Source organism: Uranotaenia lowii, chromosome 2, assembly GCF_029784155.1.
Source record: "Uranotaenia lowii strain MFRU-FL chromosome 2, ASM2978415v1, whole genome shotgun sequence".
Classification (NCBI taxonomy): Eukaryota; Metazoa; Arthropoda; class Insecta; order Diptera; family Culicidae; genus Uranotaenia; species Uranotaenia lowii.
The window spans coordinates 125,376,285-125,398,161 of NC_073692.1; the positions used below are offsets into that span (position 1 = coordinate 125,376,285).

Here is a 21,877-nt window from a genome sequence, read left to right on the forward strand (position 1 = left end):
CCCGACGGGAGAATCCGGAAAGCCTACCAAGAGGCATCAGTGCACGGCCATTGCACTTCAGCTAGCATCAAGCCGCTACGCCATCGCTGCTACGCCATCGCGCATCCTAGCGCTATTCACATCACATCATCACTGGAACACCATTTTGCTGCAACACAAAGCATCACGGAGGGCGAACAATACCTGCATCAGATTCGGTCGGAACGTTCCTGGGTCTACGAAGTCGGAACAGGATACAACAGGGAAGTAAAAGTGTGCATGATTGGTGGTGTTTTGCTTCTCTGTCTGAAACTTGTGGGTAATAAAAATTTCATCAAAGGTGCTTCATTCCCTTAAATTTGGTCATTTTTATTTCGATATTGTGTGCATTCCTTGATTAAACATTGATCATTATTCGCTATTTCGTATGGGTTCTCTTGACATCATATCATTGATCATTTCATTTGTCAATCGGGCGCTTTGGTACAGTTTTTGATTAGAAAGAACGTTGAGTTGAGTCGAGATTTACAAAATTCGGATTTTTTATACATTCAAAGTCAAGGTGAGCGTACGGCAATCATTTTTCAATCAGTGAGAGTTGATTCAAGTCAGTGGTTTTTACCTGTGTCAGCATAATTATTTAATGATCAGCGGAGATCATTAGGTCGTGTCGGTGTTAAAAATATATTCCAAATTTAATTATTTTTGATAATTTTGGAAAATTTGTGTGTGATTGGCAATTTATTAGTGCAGTTGAAACAAGCGGGCGTGTCGACGTAATAAAATCAAAGTTTTTTTTTTTTATATACTTTTTCCGGAATTCCAATTTTTCTTTTGAAATTTTGGAATAGGTCAGTTTGTGTCGGAAATTAAGTCAGTTTTTTGGAATCCAAGTCAGTTTTTTAGTCAGATCATTATGGAGGACGTCGATTTCAACGAGCTCAAGGAGCAAGACAGGCAGTTAAAGCGAACTATCAATGGAGTGGCCAGGTTTGTCGAAACTTTTTCGATGGAACGGCATGAGAATCAAATCGACGTTCGACTAGAGTTGTTGGAAGATGCCATGAGGAGATTCCACGTCGTTCAGCGAAAAATCAAGGTGATTTTGGACGAAGAAGACCTCGAATTAAAGCCTGAATCAAAGGAAACTGACGGACAGCGCGATAAACGAGTGAAATCCAAAATTGCCAAGCGTGAGGCAGATTTTGACGAAGCTGCGTCCCAGGTCGAAGAAGTTTACTGCGCAGCGAAATCTTCCCTGCTAGCTTTCAAATGTAAGAAACCAGTGTCAGTTGAATCGTCAGAAACATCTACAAGTTCGGTTATGTCTCGCGTAAAACTTCCTGAAATCCAGCTGCCCCATTTCAGTGGAAGAATTCGAGACTGGGTCACATTCCGCGACATGTTCCAGAGCCTGATCCATAACAACGACCAGCTTTCCCCAATCGACAAATTCACATACTTGAGGTCATCGGTGACGGACGAAGCACTCCAAGAAATCAGCTCAATTGAACTCACGGCAGCAAACTACCAGGTGGCATGGAACGTTTTGGAAAAGCGCTATGAAAACAAAAAGCTCATCGTTAAAGCACATCTGGACGCGCTTTTTGCGATCGAGCCAATACGCCGAGAGCACAGTGAGTCGCTGAATCGCCTCATCAGTGACTTCGACAAAAACTTACAGATGCTGGACAAGATTGGGGAAAAAACGGAAAGCTGGTCAACATTATTAGCTCACATGGTCAGCATGAGATTGGATCCAGTAACTCTTCGGCAGTGGGAAACGCATCACAACTCAAAGGAAGTGCCCACCTACGCCAACTTGATGAACTTCCTTCGAGACCAGTGCTTGGTTCTCCAATCCCTCGTTGCCAACAATCCTTCTGAGCCACACTATCACCGGTTAAGAGGCTCGCCTGAGACAGAGTATCGACGCTTCAGGAACACAACAACACATCTCACCTCGCAGCCACCTGAACGTTGCGTCTTTTGTGGACAACGCCATAACAACATCTTCCAGTGTTCGAATATGAAGGATTGGTCAGTTCCACAAAGAATTTCCGAAGTACAAAAACGTCGCTTGTGTTTGAATTGTTTAAGACCCGATCATTTTGCCATAAATTGCACCAGAGGAAAATGCAAAATATGTTCTTTTAATCATCACACACTTCTCCATGTCGAATCCTCTCGTAATTTCGCTCGGCCGACCTCACCAAATTACTCCTCCTCCGTTTCACCATCGCGCAATAGACCCGATTCTGCCAATCAGCGTGAATCAAACCATTGGAGGCAAAGCCCACGTCCACAGCGTACACACAATCAAACAAGTCGACCATCTACTAATTCGTACCCAGTCATTCAAGCACCCAACCCACAAGTCAACCCACAACACACCACAGACAATCTTTCGCACACTTTTGAAATCAGTCAGAAATCCAATGGAAGCTTGAGTCAGCAAGTTTTGTTGTCGACAGCAGTTGTTCGCGTCGAAGATCGGTATGGGAATCACACGTTTGCAAGAACTTTACTTGATTCGTGTTCAGAGTTCTGCTACGTCACGAGTAGCTTTGCACAGAAACTCAATCTCCACGAGTCCTCAGAGACTCTGAAAGTACAGGGAATAGGCAATGTCTCGGTCACTTCAAGAAGAGCTGTAGAAGCAAAAATTCAGCCACGTTTGTCCACCATCTCAAGCTTCTGCGAAATCATTCGGTTCCATGTTCTGCCCAATATAACTCAAACGTTGCCAATCAAACCAGTGCCAATCCAACTCCAAAATTCATTGCCGAATGTTGTGTTAGCCGATCCAGATTTCTGGAAACCGGGATCTATAGACATGATTATTGGAGCAGAGTATTTTTTTGAGCTGCTTAAGCAAGGATGTCAGAGGTTTGTTGACAATGGTCCAAGTTTGCAGAATTCGGTATTCGGATGGATTGTGTCTGGAAAAATGTCGGTACACCAGTCGGAAAATGTGTCAGAAAATCAGTCAGATATGCAGTCGGTTAATTATACCTCAAACAATTCTCACAGGACAGCCACCTTTGTAAGTTCTTCAGCCCACCTCGAAGACTTAATCTCAAAGTTCTGGGAGTTAGAATCTTGTCACAACAAAAGCACATATTCTATTGAGGAATCAGCATGTGAAGAGCACTTTAAAAGTACCACACGTCGTGATTCAGACGGAAAGTTTTTAGTTACTCTGCCTAAGAAGCCTGGTGTAATCCAACAACTCGGTGACTCACGAAATTCAGCGATGAGACGTTTCATTGGTCTCGAAAAGCGCTTTAATGCAAATCCCGAGTTGAAAGCCATGTATGTCGAGTTCATTCATGAGTACATGTTAATGGGTCATATGCGAGAAGTGACAGAACAAAAAGGTCAGAACGAATCGAGTCAGAATTTTAATTGTCAGATTAGTCAGAAGTCAGAAAGCGTTGTTTATTATCTGCCGCATCATGCCGTGCTCAAACCGGACAGCACAACCACAAAACTACGCGTAGTTTTCGATGCATCGTGTCGCACCTCAACCGGCGTTTCGTTAAACGACGGATTGATGGTGGGCCCAGTTGTTCAGAACGATTTAATGTCCATCATCCTACGCTTCCGTCTGCATCGATATGCTATCAGCGCAGACGTTGAGAAAATGTACAGGATGGTTCGCGTGCAGATTCCAGATCAGCATTTACAACGTATTTTATGGAGAGATTCACCCAATGACCCAATCAAAACATATGAGCTAACCACAGTTACTTACGGTACTGCAAGTGCTCCCTACTTGGCAACCAGATGCTTAAAAATGCTCGGAGAGGAGAATGTTGTAACACATCCCATCGGATCGAGAGTGATACTCGAAGATTTTTACGTCGATGACTGCCTCACAGGCGCCGACACGCTTGAGGAGGCGAAAGCAATTATCAATGAGACAACTTTTCTCACCGATTCGGCAGGATTTAACCTAAGAAAGTTCAATTCGAATTCCTCCAAGATTTTATCGAAGCTTCCTAATCACATGCTTGATAAACGGCAAACATTTGAACTCGACAGCTCCAGCAGCACGGTTAAAACACTCGGCATGAAGTGGGATACGTCAGAAGACGAGTTTTGTTTCAGTTTTCCTCAGATGAGGAAGTCAGAATCAGCGATAACGAAGCGAATTGTGCACTCAGACGCAGCTTGCTTGTTCGATCCACTCGGTTTAGTTGGCCCCGTTGTTGTTCAGGCAAAAATCTTCATTCAACAACTGTGGCGCCTGAAGAAAGATTGGGATGAGCCTCTGGATGAGAGCGTTCAAAAGTTTTGGATCGAGTACAAGCAGAATTTGTTGGTTTTAGCGTATATCTCAGTTCCTCGTTGGATCGGATTTAGTCCAACTCTTGAGTCAGTTCAGTTGCACGGTTTTTGCGACGCATCAGAACAAGCCTATGGTGCATGCCTATACTTGCGCTGCGTCAAAACAGATGGTTCGATCACGGTACGGTTAATCACCTCGAAGTCTAGAGTGGCGCCTCTAGAAAACTTGAAGCAGTCGAAAAGAAAAACCTCTATACCACGTCTGGAACTATCATCTGCATTGGTCCTCAGTCATTTATACGAAAGGTTCACTCAAGTCCACCCAAACATCGTCGAGACCTACTTTTGGACAGATTCAATGATTGTCAGGCACTGGCTTGCTTCTCCACCATCACGATGGCAGATGTTCGTCGCAAACCGAGTGTCAGAAATTCAGCACATCACTAAGAACGGAAAATGGAATCATGTAGCCGGAATCGAAAATCCCGCAGACCTGATTTCACGCGGTGCGTCTCCTGAGCAGTTGATTAAACAGAGTTTATGGTTTGACGGTCCCACCTGGTTATCACAAGAGCAGCAGTTATGGCCCACAGAAAACGACGAAAGCTCCACAGAAATCGATGCATCCTTGTTAGAAGAGAAACCTAGTACTGCTCTTGTGACTCACGAAGCTCCAACAAACGAAATTTTCGAACTACATCATTCCTTCATCAGTCTCACCAGAATTGTTGCTCTGTTCAAACGATTTCGGCACAACGCTCAGAAGGTGAACAGGAATAACCATATAGTCGGAAACCTCAGTCAGGCAGAATTATCAGAAGCAACGCTCACACTCGTCCGCTTATCTCAGGCTGAAAGCTTTGCAGCTGAGTTAAGTGATCTCAAGAAACACGGAGAGGTCAAATCGTCGTCGCGGATTGCAGGCTTGGGTCCATATTTACACGAAGGGGCAATACGGGCAAGAGGACGACTAAGGCATGCGCACATTTCAGCCTCTCGCAAGCATCCATGGATTCTCGATCATCGCCACCCGTTAACAGTCTCTATCGTCAGAGATTTCCACCTGAGACAGTTTCACGCTGGACAACAGCTTCTAATTTCAAGCGTAAGAGAGCAATTTTGGCCTACAAACATGGCAAGTTTAGCTCGTACCGTTATTCACTCCTGCGTTCCATGTTTTAAAGCCAAACCTAAGGTCGTTGAACAAATCATGGGCGACCTTCCGGCAGTCAGAGTCACCGAAGCTTTTCCATTCAGTCGAGTTGGAGTCGATTACTGTGGTCCCTTTTGTGTCAGTTACCCGAATCGCCGAGCAAGCCCTGTTAAATGTTACGTTGCCGTATTTGTCTGCCTAGTCACTAAGGCAGTGCATCTAGAACTTGTCATGGACCTCACATCGCAAGCTTTTATAGGCGCTTTTCGAAGATTTGTTGGCAGAAGGTCGAAACCAGAGCTTGTCATGTGTGACAATGCCACAACGTTCGTTGGAGCTAGTCGAGAGCTCAAAGAATTGGCCAAAATGTTTCACTCCAAACAATTTCAAGAGTCAATAGTCAGAGATGCGTCAGATCAAGGAATCGAATTCAAGTTTATTCCGCCACGTACGCCCAACTTTGGAGGCCTATGGGAGGCTCAAGTTAAATCGTTCAAAACCCACTTCAAAAAATCGGTTGGCTTGCGTACGTTGAACGTTGATGAAATGATTACATCATTAGCTCAAATCGAAGCAGTACTGAATTCGAGACCTTTAACCCAGTTGAGTAGCGATCCGTCAGATTTTAGAGCACTTACACCAGGGCACTTTTTGGTACAACGTCCGATGACAGCACTTCCGGATCGTGATCTTACTAATGTCAACACAAATCGACTAACCATGTGGCAAAGAGCTCAACAGCTAACACAACAATTCTGGAAAAAGTGGAACACGCAATACTTGTCGGATCTTCAGAATCGTACAAAGTGGTCAAAGGAACAGCAGAACCTAGACATCGGAATGATGGTCTTACTCAAAGAAGAGAATTGTCCACCTCAGAGATGGCCATTGGGTCGTATTGAAAACGTAGTCAGAGGGCAAGATGGTAAAGTAAGAGTAGTTTCAGTTCGAACTCAAAATGGCACGTACGACCGAGGCATTAGTAAAATTTGCCTACTTCCCATCCGCGACAACAATAATGTCGACAACACGAGTCAGTAATTTGTCAGAGAATATTATGTCAGAAAGCTTATCGTCAGAATTCGCATTTGGGCGAAAAATGTCAGTTTATGTCAGAATGTTTGTCAGAAAACGATTTGTCAGAGAATATTATGTCAGAAAGAACTATCGTCAGAATCCGCATATATCGGAAATGTGTCAGTACATGTATGTCAGTTTATGTCAGAATATGTTTGTTGAACTTTAAAATTGGTACAAGGATGCATGTTGCAGTTTTCAAAAAAAAAAAACCGCTAAAGCCCTTCGAAAAATTTTCTTTTTCATGACCCCGACCGCTTGAACAACCGATGCCTCCAACAACCCACAACCGAGAACATCCGGTCTGACCCAACAAAACTTCCGGTCTGGCCTAGCACCACAAGTTCAGTCCAATTAGCACACGCACTGCGGAGTTCTCTCATCACGGCATTGCAGTTCGGGTACTTTACGGCATCATCAGTTTCGGCTCACAAGTGTACACCAGTTACGCAAGAAGATTCAACGGTTCCCTAAGTCAACGGAGGTCATATTTTATCGAAAGGCAGTCATCAGTTATTGTTTTCCTACATCGGTTCCGGAAACATCCATCAACAACTATTTTTCATCAGTTTGATCATCCATTTATTGGTCAATCAGATATCAACCTCTGGTCGAAGGTCGACAGGTTGATTGTTTGTTACACAGTGAAGATAACCCCTGGTCGAAGGTCGACGGGTTAGCGTTGGTCATCATTACGAGCATTTTGGTCCATGCATATTTTGTCAAGCACACGTATCAACCTCTGGTCGAATTTCGACAGGTTGGTGTGGTTCACATCGGTGTAACACAAGGCCTGTGTCAACCTCCGGTCGATAGTCGACAGGTTGGCACACCGCAAATCATCGCTAAAAGTCAGCCTCTGGTCGGATGTCGACAGGCTGTAAAAATCGTTCGAAAGCACCCACTGTATGCTCCAACCAACGCTTAAAAAAATCATCCAGCTTCATTGGTTTCCGGTAACAGCCATGCATCATACTCACCAATCGATCAGCGTTCATTATCGCCTACAAAATGGAAAAAATGAATGAATTTTTAAAACCTTTCGTACATTTTGAAACATACCCAAAACGAGAAATCGACACGGCCTATGGTTTTCGTTGCTGTTCGCCAGCCTGTGACGGATCTAACCAACAGCAGCGAGAAACAAAAATACACCACCCGTCGAATGGTACTCATCTGCAGGCAGCACTGCAGCAGCATCATCTGAGCAAACGAAATGTAAGAAATCCATCAGCTGCAGCCCGTATGCTAATCGTATTGTACACTTACCTGCGAAATTGTGATGGTTTTCACGGCAAAAACTACCAATTTGGTCTTCGGTTGATTTTCTTCGGACTTCACCCAGCCAGCAGCCAATCAAAACATCGAGCGAATGTGTTTGTGTCAGCCAGCAGCAATCGTCCAATTCTTCTTCACCACTCACTTCACAGCATGGAGAGGAGAGAGCAAATGCGACCTGGTCGCGCAAGTGTTTTCAAGATGCGCGTACACGAGCAAATTTTTTGTCAATCAAATATTTTCGAAAATCGTAAAGAGTGAAGAATTTCTGTTGTTTTGTATAACGTTAGTTAATAAGCATTACAAATAATTGTTAGCATTTAAGTTTTTGATGTTTATAATGTTTTGTTTCGAAACCCGTATGGTTTCAAGGGGGCCGGCGTGTTTTGGAACGTCATAAACAGTTGCTATAAAGCAAGAGCCACCCTAGCGACTGAGCATAAAAGTGAGTTCTCTCCTGAGAACTCACTCTCCACGATCGATCGTGTGATCGTGTTCGTGGCACGATCTGTTTATCAACATAGCAAAATAAAATCAGTTCGCAGCAACCTCCAAACCATCAACATCGCCTCCAATCATTTTATTGCCCCGTCGGTATCGCAAAGTTAAAGTGGGAATAAAACTAAAGTGTCCCAAATCGGTCGTTCTTTATTCAGTGGAAGAAATCAATCCCCAGTGATCATATCACTACACCTCAAGCCATCAAAAAGAGGTCAATTGGGTAGTCGTCATTGCGCCCACGGAACATCGGAAAAACAATTGTATCGTTTGTGAAGTGTTCCCCCAGATCGTCCCAGAGTGATACAGTCCACTCGAAGAACAATTTGTGTATATTTTGACGATCCGGAACACATGATGTTATTGTAAACAAACAACAAATTACCTAGAAAATAAACTGATCATTTTTAACATCAATTTTCTTGATATTTTTTCTTCAAACGTAAAATTTTCTGTTTCCATAAGACCCTCTTATGAAAAACAACAACCTCTCATTGAAGCAGGTGGTCATCTGAAGAATTCATTCGCTTCATAAGACAATCTTACGAATTTCATAGATTTTTCTTATGGCACCACTTCATAAGAGAATCTTATGATATATATAATAGTATTTTTCTGAGTGTAGCAATACTACCTTAGATTTAAAAAATACCATATTGATAAGGATTCGTACGCAGTAGAGGGTTAAGATCATCTTTTTCAATTTTATCAGGGATCCCGAGAATTCCTGGGAAAAGGATCGTCAGATTTCCCGATTCCCGGGAACGCTAAAATGGCCGGGAAATGGACACTCTAATCACTATCAGTGCCAACTGATATTATTTTTAATACAAGTAATTTTTCTAGTATTTGACGTCAGAATGAGGGTTTGCAATAGAGAGAGAATTCTTTGCAATGGAAAATTCCATAACTGCTTCACAAATTGCAATAATTCGAACATTTTCTCTCTCTCTCTCTCTCTGAATACTATTTTCTCTAATATTAATTCAAACCTTCTCATTTTACCTTACAAATTGCCACAAATTACCACAATTTCAATCCTTGGCTGCACAACTTGTGTGATCAATGACGTATCTTCCCTCTTTAGCTCAGTCCCGCGCACCAGAACGTCATCCAGAGACCAAATCACACAAATTGAAACGCAAATTATTCCGAACTTACTAGATATTTTGCAACAGTTTTTCACTTAAAGCAACCACACACGTTTTATTTAACGATTGCATGTAAAAGAATTAATTCAGCATTACTTAGAAGCAGGAAAAAATTAAAAATTTCTTTGAAACGTCTCGCGTTTAGCACAATCCAGTGCAGCCAAAACTACCATCCCTGATTTCTATCAAATTATCGACGGAGAATGGATTCTTCTATACAGCGCTCAAAGCATTTCTGAACAGAAACAGCGTAAAACGGCAGAAACAGAACTGCAATCAAATTCCAGAACACCGTTCACAACAATCCTCTTCGTAGCTCATTGTTAAAACTTGGTTTCTTGTTCCTTGTTCCTCATTGTTTAAACTTTAAGTTCTGTAATTCAGAACTTTATAGCATATTATAGCATATTTTAGAACATAAAGAGTGTTATGTTGTGTTTCATACTTTTTGACGAGAATCTCCATACAAATTGGAGGTCGATCCCTCTAGCTGGTGCTTAAACCGTGAAATGAAACTTTAAGAAAGTCCTTTCATCTATGAAAACTGTTGAAACTTACGGTTTCCTATCGGTTCCACCGGCATAAAAACTATCGGTCCCGGTAACAGAAGTAGAAGACTTCTGCTGCCATGATCAGAACAATAACATTGTTAGTTTTGGTTCCTCTTGCTGTGTCCAGTTCGCAATTAATCATTGCTGAAAACAAGAGGCCTGACCTCACACGCTCGTTTTTTTATAACCATTTTCGAGTTTTTTTGAACCATTTTATGGTTTTCTTTTCAAAACGTCGAAAATTGTTATTTTTGAACCAGAATAAAATGTTAAATTTTAAGCATGTTCAAAGTTTTTGTGGAAACACAAAATAATGGTTAAAATTTCAATGATGATTAACATTTTTCGTTCCGCGTCCGCCATTGTTTTTTTTACATTCGGGTCAGGTAATTTTCGTCTAAACAATGCTTCGTTATTCTCTTGCAATTCACTAATAAGAAATGCGCTGTGATCGTCGGATTTTCAACTTAAATGGTGCAGTGGAAAAATGTGCCGAATATACCAACCGATGGGAACAAGGAAGATCCGGATATTGGATCCCAGTTTAAAGAAGAAAAGCAGGAGAAAAGGTGAGTTTTTTCATATACTATTGGATGTCTTCAGAAAATTTCGCGATTAAAAAGCGGGATGATATAAATTTTGCAAAATTTGTTTTTAACTGTTTTGATTCTTCTAAAAAATAGTTTCTATTTTCCCAGTCATTCCCCATGGTCGTCTAGGCATGCGATTTCATCTTCCGGAGTAAGTCGGACGATCTGGAGCAAGATCCGGAACTTGATCCTCGGCAAATGGTGGATTAAAATTCAATTTTGATATTTCCCGAATCACGATTTGACTGCAGTAGCTCAAGAGGTATGTTTTATTACGAGCAATTAACCAGTAGCCCTGCAAAGGAACCGGATTAGAAATTATTCCTTTTAAGTTGTAGGATCCCCAAGCCGGGAGAGTACAGCATCATACGTGACCATACCTCAATCGAAGTTGTGAACCATCGATGGAAAAATAATTTTATGTTAGAATGAATGTTTTTTAATCCATGTTAAAAGATGTAACTTGTTAGTTTAATTCTATATCGTTTTAATTAAATAAAACAACAATGACGAATTATTAATTTTAATACATTTCAAAATAGGTAATTCATTACGTAAATCTTCATTCAATCCTTAAAAGAAAGAATTTCGACCCTTTTTTCCAAAAACGGTTGTTTTTCAACCATTATTCACATTTGGAAAACGTTTAAAAAATAACCATAATCCAAGTTCTCCTCAAAATCTCATTTTATGAGTTTTCGCGGAAAACTCATAAAACGACTTAACCCACAAAACCTCGATTATGGTTATTTTTCAAGCAATAATGGTTCAACATGGCCGAACGTGCACCGTTTTTGACACTTCTCGATTCCTGTTTTGATTCCTTATTTTCCAATTCTACACGCTGAGGAAGCAAAGCAAAGATTTGGGTTCTCAATCAATTCTTATTCATACGTTTTAAGCAATTGTTCTCAGCTTATTTTTGGGATTAAAAAATTAAAAAGGAAGTTAGTTGATAAAAAGTTGAATGTTTTTTGTATCAAATAGTATAAAAGTTTGTCAATCCTGCTGAAAACAGAAATATTGGAATAAATGGATTTAAACTTAAAAGTTGAACCATTCGACGGCATTTTTATTCCTCAAAAATATCATATCGTAAAATTTAGAATAGTTCAGCATTTTCTTTAAGTATGTTTACCGGATAATTTTCCTATATTGGATTCTTCTGTCCCTGAATGGTGTTGTTTTACAACTATGTGCATTTGTTTACAGCTTCCGGTCAAAATAACACAAAATACTTTCGGTCAATCGATTCGGCATATTCGAATTCTTTAGAAGCTTCCACATTTGGACATTCGATGGGATTTTTTGTTTCAAGTAGAAGCGCTGCCTCAGAATATTCAATAAAAAGTGAAATGACCCAGGAGAAATAAGTTGAAAAAAGAGTTTGAAAATCGTGTGGAAATATTATTTATAAACAAACCTCTTTTTCGAAATTTTTAAGAATTTTCATCTTTCTGTTTCGGAGAGTTCCCGGAGAAATAGCCGTTAAGATACCAAAAAAATGCGCTAAATTGAGTTCACAAAATAGATTTTTTTCTTTTTCAAACTGAGTTTTAAGTTTAATTTCTTGATTGTGCAGCTACACGAGAAATTTCACTGCACCTCATTTCTGGTTCGTAAAATTTGTTAAACAGGACAAGCAAATTGTCACCTCAAAAGGGAATTATGTCATCGTGAATCGACCCATGCTACCATATGACTCATTGAGAAATGAGAACTTTACCGATTTAGGAATTTGAGAAGTGGAAAGCAACAAATAGCTATCGCTAATGTAATGGGTAGTTATTTGAATTTGTTTTGAAAAATGATCCTATACAAACATGGGTTAGTCTAACCTCTATTAAGGCGCACCCAAATGGAAAAAAATCTTCTAAGAGCCTTAATGAATTCATAAAATCTTTAATTTCGTATCATTACAATTTCAATGGACGCATCCCGAAAGTCCAGACAAAAAAAACTCCCTTATCAGATCTTGAGTGTCGGTTTGACACTCCTCGCTAAAAATTACTATATTTCTCTTGTATCTCAACCGATTTGTACTAAATCTAAAGTTCCAGAAATCTCGTAATGATTTTTTTAGAGCTTTATTACTTTACTGAAAACAGAATCTAATTGCCTTTCTAGTGAATATTAATTTATTGCGAGAACCCGAACGAAAATTAAAATATTGAAGCGGAATTTTATCTGGAAACCAAATTTGAATAAGATCACGAGGTTTCTAAAACTATAAATTTTGTATAGTTCGGTTTAGAATCAGAAAGATTTTGCGGTATCAGTAAGGAATGACAAATTTAAACGGTTGAGCCGTTTGAAAAATTTAAGTAATTTGAAAACCTAGAATCCATCACCTTTTACAAAACACATTTGACTGAGATTCGGTTTATTGTCCACCAATCATTGCTTTTTGGATGCAACGTTTGATTGATATGTGCCCCCTAAAACTTTTCGTTTTATTGCTTTTCCAACTCAGCGTATTTCCTCAGATTTTTTGACGTAGAATTACGTCTTACGGCAACACTATAGGGGGGCAAATTGAAATTCGCGAACCGTTCTCGCGTCACGAAAAACGCCTCTTTCAAAGACATCTCTCTTAAAAGACATACCAAGCCTGCTCAACGTTGATTGGCTATTCGAAAATGGAAAAAAAATAGACGCCCCGCCCCTTCATGAGTTTTCTTATTTCCAGTCTACGAAAGGTATAAAACAAGGGGTCAACTGACGGTTTGGTTCATTGTATCAGAGAAATTGAAACTAGTGACACGGGCAGTAGCAGAGCTGACCAACAGCGGCGGAAGCAAGTTGTGTTGTGACAGCTCAGAACCTCACTAACCCACCTCACTAACCCATCACACACACACGCACACACACACACACACACACACACACACACACACACACACACACACACACACACACACACAAACACACATACACACACACACACACACACACACACACACACACACACACACACACACACACACACACACACACACACACACACACACACACACACACACACACACACACACACACACACACACACACACACACACACACACACACACACACACACACACACACACACACACACACACACACACACACACACACACACACACACACACACACACACACGCACACACACACACACACACACACAACCCCCTTACCACCTTCACCCACCACACTCCCCATCCCCACCCTTCGCTTAACACCCACCATCGCACACCACCCGCACGTAACACACCACCCGCCCATCAAATACCACCACCACCCACCCATCGCACACCACCCATCCATCACACACCACTCATCCATCACACATCACCCACCCATCACACATCACCAACCCATCATACACCACCCACCCATCACGCACCACCGCCACCCATCGCACACCACAGCTCATCACACACCACCCACCCATCACACACCACCCACCCATCACACACCACCCACCCATCACGCACCACCAACACAACGCACTCGTCATCCACCTATTGTAAAAGAAAAGTCAAGCGCAACTCTCTTTAAGATTTTGGCCCTGAAAAGGGCCTTTTTTCTAACGCTTCCTCGGGAATCTCGTGTTTAAGCAACAGTTTAAGCTAGTGATTGCTATGTGATCTTAAGGGAAATGAAAACATGATACTGATTCCAATCCAACGAGACGCATGAGACTAAAAACAGTTTGAGAGCTTTTGCCCTGAGTCAAGCGTTTAGATCAAAGCAGTCATTGTAGGCTTTTCTCGCAAGCGTTTGATACAAAGCTCATGTGTTTATCACATTATTTGCATAACTGCCGGGCGCATAATTTCGACGACATCGGCCTTGTTTCTGCTTATACTTATATTTAATTCGCCTTTTGTTATGCAGTTGAAAAAGCTGCATACTATCTTTATGGGTCGATTTAGACCATTAATAGTTATTAAAACGACAATTTATGGAAGAATGATTTTTTTCGAAGTTAAGTTCCTTTAAAAAATTCGACATACTTTATTCTAGAATGCTTATTTGAAACGAAAAACACATTGACTCGGGATAGGCTGTAGTAATTCTACGTGAACTTCTCGGTCGTTTCATATATACAACCACTGTAACTTTTTTTCTCTCTCTTTCTATAAAAACGTCACTTGAGAAAGAACCAAACAACCGAACTTTCGGGTTCAAAGTTCGTCCGTCCGTCTGAATGCACTTCTGCTGACTGGCGGGGATGCACCAGCGCACTAACGAACGGCTTATTATTAATGCCCGACATGTAGCGAAACCAGCTGGAGTCCCTCAAATCCCGGCCGTTTGCCATTGGCTTCGAGTTGGCCCGGGTGACTGGTCGGGCGACCATTTGTCAACAATATTGCTATGGACTTACCCGCCAGGCCGGCAGTTTCCCAGATGGAAATTTTTCCCATCCAGTCAGTTCTACTGCTCTAACTAGTCTGGCTGGCTGGCTGGCTGGCTGGCTGGCTGGCTGGCTGGAAGCTGGGATTGCGTACGGTCAGTGCCACAAGATTGGTGCAGAATGCGGAAGAATCCCCATTCATTCCGGGACTTGGTCCGAATCCAGCCAGCCGATGCGATTCGCAAGACTACAACCAGACTTACTGGCTGGCTGGCTGACTGACCAAAAAGTTGGAAACGGGTTGCCTCCATCCAGGCGCAACGATGAATGTTGTTGCCGCACGTAGCTACATTACATATTTTTGTTGGGCTCAGTATGAATGCTATCGGAGCGGGATTTTCTCTCCGGTACAATGAAGACAGATAGCAGCAAGTCACAGTCGTCCCTATCTGTACCGACGATAGATCTGAATTTATTGAGTTCGGATGCACTTAAAAAACCGGCCATTCTCCATTGAATTGGTCCTGAATCAGTGTGATGTATGCGTACCCAGCAGCAGTGGCAGCAGCATAGCGGCAAGTGGAGCTATTTCGCTCCAATGTAAAAAAGAATATATTGAAGATATATTGTTTACGGACGGATTTTCGCATGGACCGCAAAACCGTTGTCGATATGGAAAAACCTATTTACTGTGGGAATTTTCGGCTATATAAATAGGGTATACATCACTCGTAATGGTTCCATTTCAACGCCCTGCCTCAAAAGACTTGACACATCCGTAAGCATGGCATTGGATAAGGGTATTTCCTCGAGGGGTTAAGAGAGATTTTGAGACAAGATAAATGTGAACAATATTTTAGAAGAATCAAACATTTCAACGAACTAACAAAGATAAATTTTCTGTTTGACGTTTTTAGGTAATTTGAACTGTTTTTTTTTTTCCTTTAGAGAATGCTAGATGTTTAGGCTCAGAATAAAAATTCTAAAAACTTCCATATTAATTTTTCATGTTTGTATAGGGTAAATGTACCCGACCTTGGCACCTAAGGTATGGTTTACCCTTTTTTTCAACATTCCAACCTTCCTGTTGAGTGCACCATAGAACATCCTTTGAAGAATTTACTTGGTAACTTGCTTAGAATTCAACAAAAATATGTTTTCTCTTTGGAACTTTCATTAATGTGAGCAAAATGCATGCAAAGTACTCACTCTGGTGCTCCATTTACTTGGCCGCCGTACCAAGTGTTTGCCGTTTCGATTATCCGATTCTTGGCCACCAGCAATGTGCAATAGATCTTTACCAACAATGCTCAATTGACAGTTAACATAATCTTTGGCTATTCTGAATATAAGGCCACTGACAGAATGACGTCAGCTGAGCGTAAAGTTCTATGCGACGATGGAACACCGGGCTTCACTTATACAACAAAAAGGCTTCTGAAAACATTGATGAAATTTGGTCGGAAGTGAAGCACAAAATAAGCTTCCATTTCAAAAAGTCGGAAGTCCAGAATTTCTGCAACTTTTTTTTTTAATTTTTAAAACTTTAAACTTTTTACTCATTTAAACAAAGTGATGATTATAAACACCTCAGGTTGTTTCAGAATATTTGTGTATGAACAAGAATCATTGGTTTATGATTGACAACCAAACCTTCATCAGGGGGACCGATTCAAAAACGAATTATGTCTGCGAGAGGTTTGAACTTTCTCTTTTTATGAACATTAAATCCCTTTGATGAAATCTAAACTAGCATGTTTTGTAAGCAAACTTTTTAAACTGAACACTTCAAAAAATTTCTCCAATATTTATTCAGTAAGTTACTTTTGAAGGACTGATAAAATCTGAATAAAGCCAATCAATCTAGGAAAAGTATTTCAGATGGCATGGGCATATCTAGACTAGCCCAGGTTTTCTACGTAGAGTTTTAAAAAAAGTTGGTGTTGTTCAGCTGCCAGAATATTGAGGTAAAATATTCGTTTCTGGCCTCAATTGATTCACATTCCTTGAAATTTTTTAATGAGATTTCACAGTTCATCATTTTTGCGAAGTTTTTTGAGACAATTTCATCAAAATAAAATCAAATACGACTTGAACGGGAGTAATTCTGAAAGGTTTGAGCCGTGTCAAATAAACGAATTATAAAAAAAAACGACTTGAACGTGGTTGTTGTGGAAGTGGTATTGTAACGTTGAATTGAGATATCTTATTTTGACGTTTTCTCATCGATTACATTTTTGCAAATATTGGAACAATTGCTTAGATTTTCTCAGTTTTTCTTCAAACAATTTCTTCAGGACAATTCAGGAATTCTAAGTCTAACGACAGATTCATTTACGACACTTCTATGGTTCTGTGCATCATGATGTGTTGTCATTTATAAATCCTTGTTTAAATTATTCCTTTTGAGTTTTTATAGACCAGAAGTTGATAGTAAAATACTCTAGGAGACTTGCGATTGCGACACATAGGAATATTTTCACTACAAGCAACTCCAAACAACTATCCTCGTATTGTGGAATTTGGTTTCATAAAGTAAGAAATTGAAAAATTCCTTGAATGGTATTTTAAAATTTTGCCCTTTTGAATTTGTTAGCTGAGAATAGGACCTTCTAGCAAGAGCCTTCTCGAATGCCCGGGGCGTTGCGCAGTGGTTTGACACGCCAAATAGATGTTAAAATGTAAACCTTGCTAAAGCATTTTTTTAATTCGACTCACATCTAATATTTTAAGGAATAATTGGAAACAAAACGATATTTTCCTGAACTTCCAACATCTGTTTTCAAGAAAAAAATTAGAACAAAATTCCAAAAAATTAAATCTGAGTATATGGTTCCCAAGCAATAGAAAACGATTCCAAAACTCCATAAATTATGTATTTTATATACTAATGTCATAAATTGCCATCGATCTAACAGTTTTTTGATAAGACAAAAATCTTAAGTCTTGTGCGTTGCTTAATTTAACTTAGTTTTTTTTTTGTTTCGAACCACTGTGTTCTGTAGGAGACCACGTGGCTTTTGCTCGGCAGACTGATATGCAAATGCTGTTCGCACGCATACCAATGTACCTTCGATTCATGGTTCCCAAATAGCGATTTTTGCATTTTCAATGCTTGGATATGACTTTTAGTTAGTCGAATCATCTATGTTCTCCAACTTATTTCGAAGCTTAAGTTGATAGAAACGATCTTATCATACAACCCAATTAGTATCAAAATATTTGTGCGTAGTTTTAAATGAATTTTCAGGGGAAAACATCAGCCCAAAAATACCTCTTTAATGAACATGTATTTTTTCCAGCTTCCAACACTGGTGGTGTATTTCGATTGAAGTTGCATGCCAAGAAAAGGAACAAAATTAGTTTTAAATTTTTATTCAAAACCTAAATAAATATTCATTCTTTTGTCTTTCTAGTATTCTAGTCTAGTCTTTCTAGTATGAGTATTTATTGCAAATTTTTCAAATGAATGTCCGCGTTTGAAATCGCATGTGAATTTAACAGTTGCACTAGAAAGGTGAGTTCATCTAATTTTCATACGGTGATTTCGAACATAATTGCCTCGGATGCTTATCGAAAAAAAATTAACTACTTTAATAATGTACAAACAATAAAAAAAATCGGTATGCACAGATTTGAAACAAATTATTCTCTTCGCAATTAAAATATATTCCAAATTTTTTAGTTCAATTTGGACCTGAAAGAAAATGAAAAGACATATTGGCATGCCAAGAAAAGGACCATGCCAAAATTTGGCTCACTTACCCTAATCTGGAAGTAATTATATAAAGGAATATTCTTGAAATAACATTTTTCTAGATTTTAATATGACCCTATGCACCTTTGAAGGATTATCAATGAAAACATCCCAACATTATGGCACAAATAAAAACAAGTGCACCTTTGTTGATTCGAAACATTTTATTCGATAGCATGCTGTGGAAGTATGTATGTATGTATGTATGTATCCACCTTGGGTTTGCGGCAGCGCCGCGGTTATGGCCAAGAAAATAACCCACGCGTCCATCTTGGCTACCACGCAACACAGTCATAACTTCTCAATGAGACTTTCAAGGGAATGGAATCGTAAGCAGAGACACTTACGGTATCCAAGGTTGTAAGGGAATAGTCTCGAGAAACTATAACCACATTGTTGACTAACCAGGATAGCATGCAAATTATAATCCCGCCCCCAAGGCTTCCGAAAAAAGAGTGCATCCTTATTTTACAAAAAGTAATCAAATACAATCTTTTTCACAACCATGCCAAATTCCCTTGACATAACTTGAGAAACTTCCGGTATTCGAAACGGGTAACAAGCACATACTGCTACCTGCTCCTTTTGCAAACCAAGGTTACCCTGATGCCCCTGCCCTTATCGTTTGGATTATTTAATGTACAATTATATAATACAATTTAATATAATATAATATAATATAATATAATATAATATAATATAATGTAATATAATATAATGTAATATAATAAAATATAATATAATCTAATATAAAACAAAATTACTCAATATAATATAATATAATATAATATAATATAATATAATATAATATAATATAATATAATATAATATAATATAATATAATACAATATAATATAATATAATATAATATAATATAATATAATATAATATAATATAATATAATATAATATAATATAATATAATATAATATAACATAAAAATTGATAAATCGTCTTCAAATGCTGCTACGTTAAAAAACCTGAAGGCGATTTCAACAGCTGAAAAAAAAAGATTTTATGTGTTGAAAATATTTATGATCAACTGTTAAATCCATTATTTATAATAAATCTCTTGATTTTGCGTGTCTGAAAATAAACATGGAATTATATAATTGGAATGAGTGGAAATGGGAATTGAGGAGGAATCGCTGAAACATTTAAACATGATTTAATTTTGAAAGTTTTCGATTTAATCTCAAACAAACAAAGCCATGGATATCTGAAAAATTGGGTATGCTGATACTTATAATATTAAATGATAATCATATAGATTTAGATAGCCGGGTTTCGAGCAGAGTGAACTGACAGCCATTAGAATTTTTTTTTTCGAAACATTTGAGCTTCGTTGCCAACTATTTTCTTCTAGAGAAGAAATGTTTGATTTTATGAAACAAAATTGATAGTTTATGTTCAAAAGAAATTCATTACAGTCAATTATATTCGCTCTCTCGATCCTTAACATGAATTAAATGAAACTCAATTTCTGTTGTTTCTACATTTTCTCATGGCGTTCAGTTCGGTCTGGTCGAAGGCCTGAATGAAATATTTGGATATCAACAAAAATCTATTTGAAAATCTTTATTATACAAGAAAAGTAACTAATCGAGCATTATAAATCCAAGCGAACGAGATCTGTAATGCAAAGTTGATCAATTATGGAAAACTAAACCTTTCATATAGAACACTGAAGATTTTATACTGGTATTCATAAAATCCTAAATAATTAAATAAATAGTTAAACAATTAACGGCTACAAGCTGCCTAAAATTAATGGCAGTATATTCCAAAATTATCTGCATTAGTTTCTCCTGGAATAAATGCTTAATTTTATTACATACACTATTTTTAATACTAAGAAGATGACTGAAAGGGAAACTAATATATAAATGATAAAACAAAAACAATCAAATTTATGGAAGTAAATAGATAAAAAATGAATTTAATAAATCAACAACGATGCTAATTTTTCTGAAAAATAATAATTATTATTAAATAAAATTTAAAAAAAATCCATATCTACATTGAATGCCGCCTTTGTAATAGTCCTGGAATAAAATAATTTCTTAAATTTCTACTGGAATTGAGAAAAGTTTTTAAAAGCAAACAAATAATTAACATTATTCAGAGTTTACATTTTAATTTATCGATAAAAATTATGGAGATGACAAAGTGTTTAGAAAAAGGTTCAATGTTTCGGGTTCCCAAATTCTGGAAAAATGAAAATTAAATTTGTCAATTGAAATATCGGAAAAAAAAATTCGACATGAAACAAGTTCAAATAAAATATCTCTAATACCTGCAACAGCAAAGAAACAGTTACCTTTTTTTAAGTTAATGCTTTGTAGAAAAAAAATACATGAACTTTAAATTAAAAATTATAACTGAAATTTGGTAAGATTTTCACTTTTAATATGATTACAATAAATAACAACAATCTGGACCTTAAATATAAAAATGATTATTGCACTGCTAATGATGAATTATTATTTATGCAACATTTAAATATAGATACCTAAATGTGAAATTAAATGATTTTTTTAAATATTCAAACAGATGACTCCGGGTGCGTAAACTTGAAATTTCGAAATATTTAATTAATTACTTGAAAACAATAGTCTATTTTACCTGCAACAAGTTGACTGACAGCGAATTTATTATGAACTTCAGCTAACTCAAATTCATAAATTAATTGTCGGAAAAAACTAGTCACCCTAGTATCGAAACATTAAAATTCAAGAAAAATAAAACGCGAATAAAAACAAATACATGGAAATCTCTGACCAGGTTTAACTTCTCATCTGTTCCGTCCAACGCCTGCTGCGATCCACTTCGTTGTTTCACAAACGCCAGCTCGCTTTCATGTACATAAAAAACATCGCATCAATGTGCATCTCCAAAACATCGCACATTTCAGCCCACTATTTGCCGTGGGATGCTAACTGTTGTCCTATTTCGACATGTTCAAACATGTTTGGAAGGTTGGCTGGGCTACTAAGCGGCGTCTTTTTCTCTATTTTCTTTATCACAATGGTTCTTAAAACACAATATCCCACAACCCCATTAAATCTCCGAAAATAGTCCAAATGCACATTCACTCTTTTTCATGCCTCTCCCATCGGCGACTTCAAAATATTTTCAACTAAACCATTCACAAGGCCAGAAACACCATTTTTTTGTTGAAAATAAACCCAAAACTAAGGATTTCTCCA

General features: G+C 38.5%; 1 protein-coding gene and 1 long non-coding RNA gene across 2 annotated transcripts; both read left to right on the plus strand.

Annotated features, from left to right (window-relative positions):
• The first annotated feature begins 895 nt into the window (after nucleotides 1-895).
• LOC129741830 (uncharacterized) lies at nucleotides 896-7,430 on the plus strand. The gene is made up of 2 exons (XM_055733622.1): nucleotides 896-6,462; nucleotides 7,100-7,430. The coding sequence occupies exons 1-2, from the start codon at nucleotides 896-898 to the stop codon at nucleotides 7,428-7,430; spliced, it is 5,898 nt and encodes a 1,965-aa protein (XP_055589597.1).
• Nucleotides 7,431-10,369: 2,939 nt separating this feature from the next.
• LOC129744193 (uncharacterized) lies at nucleotides 10,370-11,075 on the plus strand. Its single transcript, XR_008736847.1, has 3 exons — nucleotides 10,370-10,549; nucleotides 10,679-10,832; nucleotides 10,903-11,075. It is a non-coding gene; the product is annotated as an uncharacterized LOC129744193 (long non-coding RNA).
• The last annotated feature ends 10,802 nt before the right edge of the window (nucleotides 11,076-21,877 follow it).